The sequence below is a fragment of the Podarcis filfolensis genome, assembly GCF_964270895.1.
Source record: "Podarcis filfolensis genome assembly, chromosome: 11".
In the NCBI taxonomy this organism is placed as follows: domain Eukaryota; kingdom Metazoa; phylum Chordata; class Lepidosauria; order Squamata; family Lacertidae; genus Podarcis; species Podarcis filfolensis.
This window is the reverse complement of record NC_139613.1, coordinates 12,860,060-12,876,520: the sequence shown is the minus strand read 5'-3', so window position 1 is coordinate 12,876,520 and position 16,461 is coordinate 12,860,060. Positions and strand designations below refer to the sequence as shown.

General features: G+C 45.7%; 1 protein-coding gene across 3 annotated transcripts in view; it reads right to left on the bottom strand.

Annotated features, from left to right (window-relative positions):
- The window catches only part of RAB27B (RAB27B, member RAS oncogene family), a 117,876-nt gene that overhangs the window by 7,879 nt on the left and 93,536 nt on the right, over positions 1–16,461 (bottom strand). For all 3 annotated transcript variants that reach the window (XM_083575926.1, XM_083575927.1, XM_083575928.1), the window contains 2 exons: positions 5,999–6,170; positions 2,585–2,670 (listed from right to left, as the gene is read on the bottom strand). In XM_083575926.1, the coding sequence (XP_083432052.1) occupies positions 2,585–2,670; positions 5,999–6,151 (239 nt within the window). In that variant the 5' untranslated portion in view covers positions 6,152–6,170. The remainder of the gene's footprint in view (positions 1–2,584; positions 2,671–5,998; positions 6,171–16,461) is intronic.

Sequence of the window (16,461 nt, the reverse complement as noted above, 5' to 3'; positions counted from 1 at the left end):
CCAATTTTGCTGTCAAGGGGATGGGCAAATGAGCCCACCCTGGCTTCTGAGATTTCAAACGGTATTACTCATACACCCTTCAAGCACAACTCTAGCCATAATGATTAGCTAAGCAGGATGTTAGTTCATTTAAGCGAGAGCTCAGAATGATGCAACATTCCAGAGCGCAACAGAATCCCCACAGCCCTGGTAATACAGCCACACCTTGGTTCTCGAACAGCTTAGTTGCCGAACAAATCAGCTCCCGAATGCCGCAAACCCGGAAGTACGTGTTCCGGTTTGCAAACGCTTTTCGGAAGCCGAACTTCCAACGAGGCTTCCGCTTGAGTGCAGGAAGCTCTTGCAGCCAATCGGAAACTGTGCCTTGGTTTGCGAATGGTTTCGGAGTCGAACGGACTCCCGGAATGGATTAAGTTCGAGAACCAAGGTACCACTGTATCCAGTTGCCCACATTTATTGTTAATGGGACTGTCACCCAGTTAAATATATAATAACATATGAGAAATGCCCTGCGGGATTCTGATCCAAAGGCCCATCTCGTCCAGCGTCCTCTTCTCATATGGGCCAACCAGGTGCCTATGGGAAGCCTGAAAACAGAACCTGAGTGCAACAGCCCTCTCCCCACTTGCAGTTCCCAGCAACTAGTACTGAAAACACGTCACCTCCAGTTCATATCTATTGCTATTCCCACCTGCCATGGATTTGTCTAATCCCCTTTTAAGCCACCCAAGTTGAGCCATCATTGCATCTTGTGGGACTAAGGCATTGGCTATATCTTCAGTCATTTAGTCAGTTAATTGGATTAAAATAAGCATATGAATAAAATAATAGGCTCTGAAGGAAAACATTACTGTTGCTTTCAAGATGATGCAAATGGCCACCATCTTAAAAGGTCCCTTCCAACTCTGTCGTTCTATGTGCATTTTATTGGTTGCCAGTCACAGACATGCAATGTGGAACGGTAGCTTCAGCCTCATGACAGCATCAGTTGCACAGACTCTGACAGAGAGCAGGCGAATCTCGGACTTGGGCCCGAGGAGATTTACATACCACTGGATTGTTAATAAAACTTCAGCGCGGTTTACCAAAGAGGGGCAGTGATCCAGCCCCAAGGTACCCACAGGGTAGGATACCACATTGTCTAAATAATGGATCTGTTAAGGATTTGGCCTTTAACAGTTGCAAATTCCTGGCATTTTGGAGCTTGGGTGAACATGGAAAGCCACATGTTAAGCTGAGAGTTATTTTTTAAAAAACAAATTCTATACATAAACATGCATAAAGGTAAAGGTAAAGGGACCCCTGACCATTAGGTCCAGTCGTGACCGACTCTGGGGTTTGCCACACTCATCTTGCTTTATTGGCCAAGGGAGACCAGCGTACAGCTGGTCATGTGGCCAGCATGACTAAGCCGCTTCTGGCGAACCAGAGCAGCGCACGGAAACACCATTTACCTTCCTGCCAGAGCGGCACCTATTTATCTAATTGCTCTTTGATGTGCTTTCGAACTGCTAGGTTGGCAGGAGCAGGGACCGAGCAACGGGAGCTAACCCCGTCACGGGGATTCAAACTGCCGACCTTCTGATCATCAAATCCTAGGCTCTGTGGTTTAACCCACAGCGCCACCCGCATCCCACTAAACATGCATAGCTATTCATAGAAATTCACACATTGTATGCTTTCTTCCTCCCACCTCTTTAATGGTTACCCTTGCCTCCTGGGGGCAGGGATTGGCCTTTGTTGCTTACACTCCTCTGCAAGAGGCTACACAAAACAGTGGCAGTCTTATATAATTCACATTTTGATTTGTGACTGCTAACCTATTGGGCACATTCATGAAGACGCTTCCCAGATGGGCACAGCAGCCCCAAGCCCATGTAACCATGGCACAAAGGCCCCCATGTTGCAATTTCTCCTTGATAAGAGGATATCTCAGATGTAAAGCAGCCCTTGCACTTTAGATGTGGCACACGCAAGGACAACTTGCCAGATCACTGCTGACTGAGGTATGCTAGAAAAGCAACACACCACGATGCAACAGTGGCTGTAGCAAAACGCTTGCTGGAGTCACATGTGCCATGGCCTCAAGCACATTTATTTACTGGGCAAAGTTATGACTGGAATCAATGGCACAATGTGCCTAACTTTAATATAGGAACAAGGCAATGGCCGCTTAAAAAAGGAGGGGGAACTTGTAAGTGTGTGTGTAATTAAATATTGAGAAAGGACCGCATAAGTCTGCCAGGGAGGGAGGATTCTGTGCCTGGAAAAGCTCAGTGTATCTCCCTTTTGCAATTCAATTTCCTCAGCAAAAAGAAATGGAGTAGGGGCTGCTATGCGCTGAGTTGCGCTTCATGGTATGGTCAGGAGGGGGAAATGCGCCATGCTGATGCCAGTCCTCTTGGTGAAAGTAACACACCCACACCCACATGTGCTCCATCGGATGAACAATTTGCTCTTTCTCCAGTCTCCCTAATAACACCTAACCTGCCTAATCTGAAATGGCCTAGCGGGATCGAATGGAGAACCTTTCATTTGCTCTTCCAATGATCTCTGCTTCAGAGACGATGTTCTTATGCGTTACCTTTCTTGCCCGGCTGTGTCCCAGAGCTGAAGATGGACCTTAAAGGCTTTCCCAGGAGAGCCATTTGACCCCCGGCTGTTGTATACCTGGAACACATCAAACAAAGCTTAGATGTTTATTGAGGCAGAGTGGTGACTTGATACGCCTTCCATTAAGGCTGAGAACAACATGGCTGAATGGCAGGATGGAGAATACAGATGGATAGGGGGGAGAAGTCATCAAACACTGGAGTGGTCATGTAGTGGTTGTTTTTGTCACCAAGAGATGCCTTGGTCATGCCCACAGAATGGAAGATGAAAAGATCCCGAAGGATGTGCTCTATAGGGAGCTGGCTTCAGGCACCAGGCCAGTTGGCACACCACCTCTACAAATGCGACAAGAAGGCTAGCAACATCAACCTCAACGTGTGGGAATCCCTTGCAGATACAGTTGGGTTGTGTATCAGTTGCAGTGACCAGAATGACCACTGGGAGGAGTGCAGAGAAGAAACACCAGGGTGCATCTGCAGCAGCACAACCGGACACCTTCATCTGCCCCAGCTGCAGCAAAACATGTCTCTTCTGCATCAGTCTCTATAGCCATAGCAGGCACTATAACCTTCAAGTTTGACTTCACCCCCAGAGGTGCACCCTTCTATTGTCTCTTGAGATAGATGAATGCAAACAAGAACAAGAGCATCCTGGATGTTACCAATGCCATGAGTGCATGATGGCAGAGAGAGGGCTGGTGTAGAATGGATACAGTATTAGACTTGGGCTGGAGAAACCTAGAATCAAACCCAACTTGGGCACAAAGCTTATTTGGAGGCCTTGGCCCAATTACTCTTTCTCTGCTTATTTTCAGAGTTGAGGTGATGAGAATACGAGGAAATCCTATGAGGTCTGGGTGGCGTACAACAGTCTGTTGCTACAGAACGAACTAAAATAGGAGTCTGACCAGGGGATCTGAGGATGGATGACAATTTTGTTCATAACAACTCAAGCAAAGGCTGCACTAAAGTAAAAGTAAAGTAAAGGTGTGAATGAACTGCTGAGGGACTGACTGGTGCCTAATTGCTAGGAATGGGCACACCATTAATGAGGTGCATTGATCTTCCTTTCTCTTTTGCCTTCCATGACGTTCTGAATACCAATTGCATTCATCCTGGAGCACAGAGATGGAGGTAGAATGGTGTACCATTCCCATATCCTTCCAAAAATATCTACCAACCCCCAGGCCAGATCCAAACAGTTGTGTTCTGAGCTCCATATCTGTAGCAGGGGCTCTGAGTCTCGCTGCCTTCTCAGAGTAAATCCATCACGTGCTGAACAAGCTGCTCCTGAAACCTGGGAGAAATTCAGGAGCATCTTCTGGCACAGGATAGGGACTAGCAGTTCAGGGGCATGAAGTTGGAAGCCCCAACACAGATGTGGAAGTGTAGCTGAACAGCTGTTTGGATACCAGAGAACATGAAGTGGTTGTTTAGAAAAAGGAATGTTATGTGCCACAGTAACTAGAAGTTATAAATGAGGCTGTGCACATATTACCAGGTTAAAATGCAGCAAGGTCATTCTTTTTCACAATTCAGCTGAAAGCTGCTTTGGGGGCAAATGTATCAAAATGCAGTATTTCATAAGAAATGACGGATAGGTGCAGGCTACAAATGGATTGTGGCTTAAGGAGCACACTGGATGCAGAGTAAATCAGAGTGTGTACACAGCCTCAGTTTCCCACAAAACTAACAGGATATAATGAGACGAGAAAAGACTTAATGCACGGTGAGTCAGCAATATATTGCCTTGACCTTGAAAACGGTTACGCTGGTATATTACAAAAAATAGTATGTATCTGTGCAAAATTGCACATATAAAAGAAAACGTTCACAAAAATGTCTCTTTTTTGTGGACGACAAAAAAAATAATCCTGTGGCAAAAGCCTTTTTCTTATTACAGCTTGTAAACAAGATTGCTGGCTTTTGTTGATTAAACCAGCCTTTATTAACCATGGGTCCTACAGACAAGCTGGCAAGTTGTGTTCTGAAACATCTGGAGGGCACCAGCTTGGGAAAGGCAGGATTAGATATTTAGACTGGAGTCCTATAACCAGTTACCTGTAAAGAGGAATGGAAGATCTTTTAATTTTGGTCCTCTTGGTTTCTTAATTTGGCAATCCTAAATTCAGTTCTCCACATTGCTGCAGCAATTTGCAAACTTTTTAAAAACTAAACCTCGTCAAAATTCTTCAGCATTTTACTGTAAGTTTATTGCACATTCATGTATGCATGTATGCATTTTTTGACTAATGTACACACTAATACAGTGTACTTCTGTGTCTTATTCTTCACCAGTAAATTCATTTTTATGCACACTTTTACCTAGTAAATAATTTTTTGTAAGCATTATTTGAATGGAGAACTGGATCACAAAACTGGGTAAGTACAAAATTTGAAGGGCAGTTGTTTCAGTTCTTGTAATGTTTCAGAAAACGCAAATTTGATATGTGCATTGCACTGAATTCTGCCCCCATTCCTACCTGTGAGTATGTTGCATTGAACCCAACGGGCCTTACTTCTGAGTTGAATGGCACTGTTCATACACTGGGAAAATCTGTTTGGATAAGGCAGTGGAATGGTGGCAAGCACATGGACGCTTCCTAGAATAGCAATCTCATGTGTGGTTTGTGCTATAAAATCCCACACAGTCAAAAGAAGTTTCTCTTTGTTCTGACCCCAAAGTACCACCTCTGACAGCTCAACAAGCCAGCAGAAGAATGGCAGAAGGGTTTTTGGAGCTGTGTAGGGTTACCATATGCCAACCAAAGTTCCTATACTGTTAAAAAGTTTTGTAACACAAAGCTAGTTCACATTTCGCTCTTATGGCTGTTAGCAAGTCTGCATTGAGAACATCTGGTTACTTCAAAGATCGAAGTACAGTCATACCTCGGAAGTTGAAAGGAGTCCGCTCTGGAAGTCCGTTTGACTTCTGAAATGTTCAGAAACCAAAGCACAGCTTCTGATTGGATGCCACGGAAGCCCCGTCGGATGTTCGGCTTCCGAAAGAAGATTCAAAAACTGGAACACTCACTTCCAGTTTTTGATCGTTCGGGAGCCGGAACGTTCAACTTGCAAGGGGTTTGGGAGCCGAGGTACGACTGTACACACAGTTCTGGCAGAACAGTAGTCAAAAGTATGTATAGGATAAAGTTAAAATGAAACAATACATGAATGCAGACTCTGAGTGGATGAAGGTTTGGACAAAGTTGCATGTCATTCAGATGAGTGCAACAAAGGCTGACAACAGTGCCTGAAGGAGAATAATTGTTGCAATGCTAAGGATAGCCAGGTTGCGTTGAAATATTGGGAATGTTTCGTATCTTAATGGGACCTCCAGAAGAAGAAAACGTATCTTTTTAACCTTATATAGAAAAGAGACTCACCACCCGCTTTTCCCGGAAGTCAATTCCTACTGTGGTGATGAATTTGGGGTTGAACTTGTTGTCGGTGTATCTGTACAGGAACGTGGTCTTCCCAACCCCAGAATCCCCGAGGGCAAGGAGTTTGATCAGATAGTCATAGTCCCCATCAGTCATAGTGCTGACCTTGATGAACCTGCAGAACAGGGACAGAAAGAGAGGGGGAAAGATCGGAATGAAGACAAGAAAAACCAGAGACACAAAAACTGGAAGCATCCTGAGTTCTACAGCAAGTTTAACCCTCTTTCCCACTAAGCCGAAGCTTAGAAATTATCCAGCTACACTTTCTACACTGTGCCTTCCTTTACTGAACCATGAGCCAGGGAGTATGTATTAGAACCAAACTTTTAAGACTCTCCCCTACCACGCCCATCAGCATTTTTTCAATTAGAGCTCTTAAGACAGTAAGATTTTATTCACTGTTTCTCATGAGTTTCATTACACTGTTTTATTGCTGCAGTGGATTTCTTGCGGCTGTTGTCAGAGCTGTATTTCAGCTTGGGAGGGGGATGTTTTGGTTATTATACTGTGTTTAATCTGAAAGCTGCCTTGAGTATGCCTTTGGGCTGTAATTGTGCGATAGATACCTGTAATGGTTCTAGGGGTTGCTCGTGCGTAAATCGACGCCACACCTGGCTGGGTTACCTGGGTGAACCCTTTCTGTCCGGACAGCCACTCACCCGTGGCTGTCTCAATCGCTGGCAGAATCCGTCAGAGGGCATTTCTTGAACTTCTTCCAGCAAAGAAGCTCTTTGACGCCTAGTCACCGCCTACTCTCCCTGCACGGAAGTCTTCTGCGCAGGGAGGGTGTGGGCAGCGGAGGACCCGTGCTCTCCCCGCTGGTCTCTGGCGAGGAGTCCGGCAGCCCCCTCGCCGATTCCCCCATCTGCCCCCCTTCTCCACTGGTGCTACGCTGAATTCCTTCCCCAGAAGATGGGCTGCTTCTCTCCCTCCCGGGATGCTCTCCGGAACCTCTCTGGAGCCCTCCCTCTCCCTCTGGCTCCGATGGCAGTTCCCTGACATCCACCTCCTCCCCAGGACCCCCTCCACCCCCGGCGCGATTTTCCGATTCAACCTCGTCTCTTTCCTCGGCTGACGATGCGGGGAATCCCCTGAAGGAGCTGTCACCATCCTCTGAGGATTCAAAACCAGCTTCCCACCCACTCCGATCTCTTCCCGCGGGGTGGGCCTCCCAGTCTGATTCTTCTCCCTCTGACACCTCCCCTCCCTCCTCTTCGGAGGCAGGAAAACCCACAAAGTCCCCTTCGTCGTCTGTGGTTCCAAATTCTTCCTCCCAGAATCTCGCTAGTGGTTTTGGTTTATCCGGGAACAAACTGTGGAATTCTCCCACCAGATAGCCGTCATTGATTGATTCAGCGGGGACCCACGTGTTTTCTGACCTGGGTTCTCCCTCCCAAGCTACCAAGTACTACACCTGGCGACCTCGCCACCTTGAATTGAGTATTTCCGTGGCTTGGTTGTGGTGTTCCCTCTCCTCTACCAGCGGGTGGGTGGTGACTCCTCCCTCCCGCCCCAGAAATTCCCGACCCTCCCTGTACGGTGAAAGTAGGGACCTATGGAACACCGGATGTATCTTCATGCTGTCAGGCAATTTGAGCTTGAATGCCACGGGGTTCACCTGCTGTGTTACCTCAAAAGGCCCCAGCCACCTCGGCTGCAACTTCTTGCACCCTCCCTTTAGGGGTAACCCTTGGGTTGACAACCACACCTGGCTGGGTTACCTGGGTGAACCCTTTCTGTCCGGACAGCCACTCACCCGTAGCTGTCTCAATCGCTGGCAGAATCCGTCAGTGGGCGTTTCTTGAACTTCTTCCAGCAAAGAAGCTCTTTGACGCCTAGTCGCCGCCTACTCTCCCTGTGCGGAAGCCTTCTGCACAGGGAGGGTGTGGGCAGCGGAGGACCCGTGCTCTCCCTGCTGGTCTCCAGCGAGGAGTCATGGAGCCACCTCGCTGATTCCCCCATCTGCCCCCCTTCTCCACTGGTGCTACGCTGACAATACCAAAATAAATGAATGCATAAAAATAATGTTGGCACCAACATTAATCACAGTGTAGGGTAACTAGGGTACCTTTTAACCAGTACCTGAATGTTTAATGCTGGTTTTGGAGCCTGGCTAAAGGGGAGCCCACATTAAGCTTCCCTCAAATGTGGCCATAAGGAGAGAATTTCTTCCCAAATGGCCGTCCTCTTTGGTTCACTGATCACAGCTCAGATAGAAAATGGCAAAAGGAATCTGATCGATCTCATCATTTGTTTTCAAACATACTTTTATCTGCACTCATGCTCTTGGAAAGGGAACAGAGCAGTCTATCAAATGCAGGAAGCCCAGGCAGTTTTAAGCAGTGGGGGAGAAGAGACACACTGCCCAACCTCTGCTGATGGAAGGGAAAGACTGCCCGGTGAATTGCCCTTTTGAGATTAATACTCCTTTGTATCTGCTCTCTTCCTTTGCAGATAACGCATCGAGTAGAAATCATCCAACAACTCCCTTGCTGGTTTTTTTTATGTCTGAAAGCAGTTTGCAAAAGGGAGAAGTCCAGTGTGCATACTTAGGCCCTGAATATAGGGGGTTCACTGCTACAAGATGTAGCAATGGCAAGTGGCTTACATGATTTTATTTTTGAGGATTAGACAATCATGGTGAACAACACTTTCAGGGGTTATATATTTGCCCATGCTACCTAAATGGAACCTCCGTGTTCAGTATATCTCCAAGAACACGGGTAGGCAAACTAAGGCCTGGGGGCCGGATCCGGCCCAATCACCTTCTAAATCTGGCCCGCAGATGGTCCTGGAATCAGCATGTTTTTATATGAGTAGAATGTGTCCTTTTATTTAAAATGCATCTCTGGGTTATTTGTGGGGCATAGGAATTCATTCATCCCCCCCCCAATGCAGTCCTGCCCCCCCACAAGGTCTGAGGGACAGTGGATCAGCCCCCTGCTGAAAAAGTTTGCTGACCCATGTCCAAGAACATCAGGACCTATGGACAAGCAACAGAGAAGGGCTGTTGCCTTCATGCCCTGTTTCAGGTGTGTGTGTTTGTAACAGACAAGCGCAGGCATAGGCAAACTCAGCCCTCCAGATGTTTTGGGACTACAACTCCCATCATCTCTGACCACTGGTCTTGTTAGCTAGGGATGATGAGAGTTGTAGTCCCAAAACATCTGAAGGGCCGAGTTTGCCTATGCCTGGACGAGTGGTACCTGACCAACAAAACGTTGCAGACTCCTGTTCAGTGCTGCAGCCAGCCATGCCTTCTTTCAAAACATTCCATTCTACCATTTTCTATCCATACCTCTCAAACTCAGCATTTTGTAGCCACTGAACAGGCTCAGTTCTCATTGAGCGATTATTAAGTTTTTGTCTCCTTGCCCCCCCCCCAAATATTCCATCCCCACTTCTGCAAATCTTGTGTTTCCCCTCAGCAGATTCTACCCCTTTGTTTCTCAGTAGCCTTTATTTGGGCCACATCGTTGTCATAATTCAGCACCAGAGTTATTTATTATTGTCTACGACAGAACCAGACTCTCAATTAGCTGAATACACTGACCGGGTTCACAAGCCACGCCGGCTTTGTGCAAATTTCTAATTATTCAACTCTTTTCCATGCCCCTCAAGCTGAAGTTGAAACATTCAGAACGGTCTTGTGTCCCGGAAAGGAATTTTAAGTGTCGTCACAGAACAGATGACGGGGCTTCTGACATCACACAAGGCGCTTACGATTTTTAAATAACCAGAAGACTTGACAATCTCCCTCTTGACAAAGAAAGGCGAGTCCACTCAAACATTCTAGACAGATTGTGGGAAAGGTCACTGAGCAAATTCTGCCCACTGAAAGATTGGGGTTATTCCCATCTGAAAACCAATGGTAATTTCTGATTTCTGGTTCTGCAGAAACAAGTTATGCTAATTTCAGCTTGCACGTCAAATAAAGAGGCTGAGCTGCTGGAGGCTTAATCACATTACCTATTCAGACAGTAAAGTCTGACATCCTTGCCTTGCATGAAGTACCGTCAGCCAGATATTTGCACCTACGGCTTTTGTGCCTAGTTAGTTTTAATCAACTGACTTCCTCTGCTAAGCCTGAAACTAATTACAAGCCTGTGAGGCCCCAGTGAAACCCCGCCTCTCCCCACCCAGGATCACCACATCCTTTGCTAGTGGAGTCCCTATGGTCCTTTCGGAATTGTAATCCAATTCGAGACATGTTCTGAACAACTTTATTACTTTTGTCCCTGACAGCTCATTCATCTTGCTGTTCCCTCTGCTTAAGAAAAAAAAATGGATTGAATTTTGCACAGATTATGTAACACACACACAGTCCGCCACCAACATATGGTGTGGAAAGGAATAGCCTTCTTCCCAAAACACTGCATATAAACAGACGGAGGTAATAAAATTGTAATGGCGCATGGGGGGAAAGCTACCAGAAGCAATCTTCTCAGGAGACAGAATTCTCTTCTCTTCTTCTGTTGGCTAGGTGTTTTCATTACAATGTAATAAACAGAATCATAAGCTTGTGGCACTGAAGTCATCTTAGGTCTTCATGCACAAACTTTGGGGGAGCAGGTAGGGTGTGTGTGTGTGTGTGTGTGTGTGTGAGAGAGAGAGAGAGAGAGAGAGAGAGAGAGAGAGAGAGAGAATGAATGAATATCTGGAATTCATGATGCTCAGAGAAATGCTAGATGGGATTCTGATACAGGGAAAGAGCCCAAGATAAGGTAAGGTTTATCAAGTTTAGCTTCCCACTGAAAAAGCCCTGAAGCAATTCACAACCAAGTAAAAAAGCCACAGTAATAAAATCACATAAATATTATTAAAAACAGATTTAACAGTACAGTAATATATCATTAGGTAAAGGTAAAGGGACCCCGGCCGTTAGGTCCAGTTGTGGACGACTCTGGGGTTGTGGCGCTCATCTCACTTTACTGACTGAGGGAGCCGGTGTAGAGCTTCCGGGTCATGACTAAGCCGCTTCTGGCGAACTAGAGCAGCATACAGAAACGCCGTTTACCTTCCCGCCGGAGCGGTACCTATTTATCTACTTGCACTTTGATGTGCTTTCGAACTGCTAGGTGGGCAGGAGCTGGGGCAGAGCAACTGGAGCTCACTCCGTGTGGGGATTCGAACCGCCAACCTTCTGATTGGCAAGCCCTGGGCTCTGTGGTTTAGACCACAGCACCTCCGTGACCCCATAATATATCATGCCTGCTCTCTTGCTGGCACTCTCCAAACGTCCCTTTGAAGGGGCATACAGAGAAGGAAGGGTCTCAGATGATATCCAAGGTCTGGACAAGTTCATATGGGAAAATGTGGTGTTTTGGTTATAGTGGCATACACTTCAAATGCCCCTGTCTTCCCGGGACAGTCGTGGAATTATGAAAGCCATCCCAGCGTTCGATTTGATCCCAGTATGTCCCTGGATGCCCCACCAGTGCTGCCACTGCCAAGCTGGAGTTGGGGGAGGGGGCAAATGAGGAAAAATAAACAAAGCTGCCCCCTGCCCTCACCGCCTTTCCTGCTCTGGATGCAGGTGGTTGGCAAAGCTTTGGATACGGCGGTTGCTCCACCACAGCACTGCTCTCAGTCTTAATGCTAAACAAGCAGTTTTAAGAAGGATCTAAACACAAGCACTGGGTTGTTTCATCCCCAAGGGGCTGAACCCCCATTAATACTAAAACCTACCATAGCAGCTTTATTGTGCTAACAGCACTGTGCGTATTCAGCTATGAAGGTAGGTGATCAAGAGTTTTCAGCATGAGTTAGCATGAGTGCTTGAGGAACAGCAGAAATAAGTCCATAGTAAACAGAAGTCTGGCATGAATGCAAGTTGAGCTAGTAACCTCCAAGACCCACTTGCGCCCAGCAAATGTCCTCTCCTAAAAGTTATTCCACACTCCCTTCAACTCACCCCCACAGTTTACCTCGGTGCTCTATATTCCAAGCAATATCCTCCCCTCCAACCACAAACCCCCAAAATGGTTCATTGCACACAAATAGACACTACAGTACAAATAAAAACGCTTCTTAAAAACTATGTAACGTCAGCGTTCTAGCGTTGGAGCTGTGCCTTCTCAAATTTCTTAAATATCTGCAATATTTGCACCCAAAACAGGAAGCCAACATATTTTAAAATGTAGCTGTACTTAGAAGCCCAGCAGTATGTGAATTATTTAATCTGCCAACAGTGAAATGTCTTTAGAAAACAGGTCCTTCAACTATCACATCCTGTTCATTTTCCTTGTCAGCTGTGCAAGCAACAGTTTTTTTTTCCATACAGGGCAACTAGGCTCCACATTTGGAAGCTGGTTAGGAAAGAATAAATGCTCTTTCACAGGTGGGCAGCTCAGCAGAGCAGCGAGAAAGAAAGCCATGAAAAACTGTGTTATCCTCTAATCTCCTGAAACATATTCGTAATGACCGCATACCTGTGGCCGTTTATTCCTTTTTATTACAAATATCGAGTGCAGCACAGCCATTTCCCTTCTCTAAATGATGTTCCTAACAGCTTAGAATCCGCTGCTCTGCACGCCTATAGAACCTTTCAGCATACGACACTAAACCACTGTTTACTGTTACATGCATGGATAGCAGTGAGCCTTCCTGGATCCTTGATATTTGCAGCTGTGCTGCAGTGCTGCAATAAAAGTTTGTAAGATCTGGCTTCTAGACTGAAGTGAACCAGAGGCTCCTCAGTGTGTCCAAACTTGGAGGAACCATGGTTGTTTTAAAATGATTTTTTCTTCAAACAAAGGCTTGTGGTCCTGGTTTGTTCTCTAACCACACAGTGGTACCACGTGTTACGGACGGGATCCGTTCCGGAGGCCTGTTTGAAACGTGAAAAGCCCACACCTTGAAGCGCTGTATCTGCGCAGGCGCACGGCACGATTTGGTGCTTCTGCGCATGTGCAGAGTGTGATTTAGCGCTTCTGCGCATGTGGTGAAACCCGGAAGTAACCCATTCTGGTACTTCTGGGTTGCCGCAGGATGCAATACGAAAACACGTAACCTGAAGCAGACGTAACATGAGGTATGACTCTACTTTAAATCAGGCTTCCTCAACCTCGGCCCTCCAGCTGTTTTGAGACTACAATTCCCATCGTCCCTGACCACTGATCCTGCTAGCTAAGGATCATGGGAGTTGTAGGCCAAAAACATCTGGAGGGCCGAGGTTGAGGAAGCCTGCTTTAAATTAACCAGGGTTCCCAGGGTCTGAATATAATGGGGAATTCCTTTTGCTCTCCCTATGAAGGAATGGGTGTGTAGTTTGGGTATGTACTGCTTGAACAATCAGTCACTGTCACTTGAGGCCCATTTAGCCTTGGTGGCTAGAATTGCCTGTGCTTAAGTTTGGCTGGTGCACGAGCTACAGTCTTTGTATACAGGGGTGACCTGGCTATGGTCCCCACACCTTGGTAGCCTCCAAGCTGGACTACTGTAATGTGGGGCTGCCCTTGAAGAAGGTCCGCAAATTGCAACTACTGTAGTGCAAAATGTGGCAGCCAGAGTGCTTACATGTTGCAAAAAATGTTTGTGTCAGCAGAATTGTATACAAAGGTGTGTCTGTCAGGAGAAACTCACACTAAAATGCTTACGAATTTTAATGCACAAATGTTTAAAAGCACAAACTGATGGGGGGGGGGGAAATGGAGAACCAAACGTAAGATTGTAAAAATGAGAAACTGAGAAAACCCAAAGTTGTCCGATTCACCCATCCCCAGTTGCAAATACGTTTTTTTCTATTTAGCTGTTGCCTGAGGGTTTTCTGCCCTCGCTTCCCTGCCAAGTTTCTAGTAAGATATTAATAATCCACCAGGGTCCAGATCTATTCCCATGTGTTTTAGCATTTTCAAAACCTGCATGGTAGCTACATGAATCACTCCTGTCATAGACTCCCATAAAGCAGTCATGTCTTTTAATAATTACACAGCCCATTCTGTCAACTGTGAGCGACGAAACCAGGTAACCGTGGCTACAGACTATAAAATCATTGTTTAGGTAACGCACTACCCACCCAGTGCAGAAAAACTAGGCATTTGCCAATGGCAAGAGCAATTTGCTACTGAATCCCTGCTTAACACATGGCTGTTAGTAGATCTCCATTCACACAACAGCAAGCAGAAGGGGGAAACATGCAAAGCCTAATGGCTCGGGAGTTGCTACTAAGGATCACACTGAAAGTAAATCAAAGCCATGGAAGCAGCTCCCAAGAGGGAGGGTTATATTGGAATTAAGATAGGCTGTGCAGAAACTCAAAACTACAATAAAATCAATCACGCTTGCTGTCACAACCTGAATAATTTAAATGTCTTTTTACAAGCATTTAAGTCACAAACAGACCCATTCTTCTTGGTGGCAGGTGAATAATCAGAAACACTGGTGTTAATTTCAAGGATGCCTCCTTTCTCCTCTCTGACTTTAGTAGCGGAACAGGCAGAAATTCAACAAACTCAGCTTCCTGGCCATACTGCATCTTCACAGTGGCAAAACCGTCATTTGGTGAAGCTAGGTAGGCCGCTGAATAGCTCAGTTGCTAGAGCATGAGGCTCTTAATCTCAGGGTTGTGGGTTTGAGTCCCACATTGGACGAAAGATTCCTGCATTGCAGGGGGTTGAACTAGAAGGCCCTCGAGAGCCAGTGTGGTGTAGTGGTTAAGAGTGGTGGACTCGTAATCTGGGGAACCGGGTTCGCGCCTCCGCTCCTCCACATGCAGCTGCTGGGTGACCTTGTGCTAGTCACACTTCTTTGAAGTCTCTCAGCCTCACTCACCTCACAGAGTGTTTGTTGTGGGGGAGGAAGGGAAAGGAGAAGGTTAGCTGCTTTGAGACTCCTTCGGGTAGTGATAAAGCGGGATATCAAATCCAAACTCTTTTTCTTCTTCTTCTTCTTCCTCATGGTCCCTTCCAACTGTATGATTTCATGATTCTGCCAGTAAACATCCATCCCCAGGGTGACCAGATACAAAGGAGGAAATCAGGGCTTCTCATGCCTTTAACACGTGGATGAAGAACCTGTCATGATTCCACCAAGATCTTTTCCAGCTCTGCTGAGATCATTTTAACTGGAGAAAACAAGGAGTAAACCTGGGACCGTCCGTCCACAAAACATGTGCTCTCCCACTGAACTGTGACTCCTAAGGACTGTAGCTTAGTGGCAGAGAATCTGCTTTGCATGCAGAAGGTCCCTGGTTCAATTCCCAGCATCTAGGGTGGGAAAAACTCATTGTCCAAACCCTGGAAGAGCTACTGTTAGGCACTGCAGACAACAGGGAGCTAGATGGACCAATGACAGCTCCATATCTTCCTATTCTAGCAATTATGAACATTCTCAAAGTGATATCCAAGTTTGCTCACGTTTTTCTGACAGCATTCTTCCATAACTGCTAGGTTACAGACAAGATATTCCAAAGGCACAGTTTCCAAAGCAAATAGTGATGACCTTCCCCTGTTGTGTTTCTTCCTTTAAACATCTATTTTAAAAACCAAGGATGATGTGGCACAATCAACATTCCAATATGGAGAAACACCATGCATGTGGGAGCTTGGATTGAAGAGGAAAACACAATCTCATATCACCAAGCCTTTCTTGGGACAATGGGCTCTGTCTTTCAGTTTTTCCAACTCAGTCACATGGTAGAACAAGTAATAAACAAATATGGAAGACTGCATAGATTGACAGAATTTGAAACTCTATTACTGAAAATTAACCAAAATAAATTAATAACTAATGTTCATGCAATTCTTTCTGAAATTAAACTTACTCATACACAGCCCACATATAGCATTAAATGGGTGACAGACTTGATAAAATTAAATTGTAATATCCAACAAGAGAAATGGGTTTGGTTGTTTAATAACATTCCCAGATCTCTGATGAGCTCTACTCTCAAAAAGAATTTCTTCAAGACAATCTTTCTCATTGTTATTCCTCATAGACTAACCAGACTATATAAAATAAATATACTGTGATGGAGATGTGGATCATTAAGAGTAGATTATTAGCATATCTTCTGGCAGTGTAAAAAAAGTTATGGAACAGCTTATTTGAGATGGTATAAGAAAGCACTGTTTACAACTTGCCACACACTCTCAAAACAGCTCATCTTTGCTGTCTGAGATTGGAGGAGAGTCCAACAGACCTAGAAGTAATTGCAACTCTTCCAGAGACAGCCAGAATTTGCATCGCTAAATGCTGGAAGACCAAAGCAACCACCCAACTGAAAGATTGGGTAGGGAAAGGATGCACCTCTCTCTCTTCTGATTTCCTGTGTATCTCTGCGTGTTTAGTATTTAATTATGCTAGTGTAGCTTCTAACGAATGGGTAGGGTGCTGGAGTGTGTGGTCAAATCTAATGAAGTTTGCTGTTTTCTTCCCGTTTGCTTCCAATCTGTTATTGTTTGGAC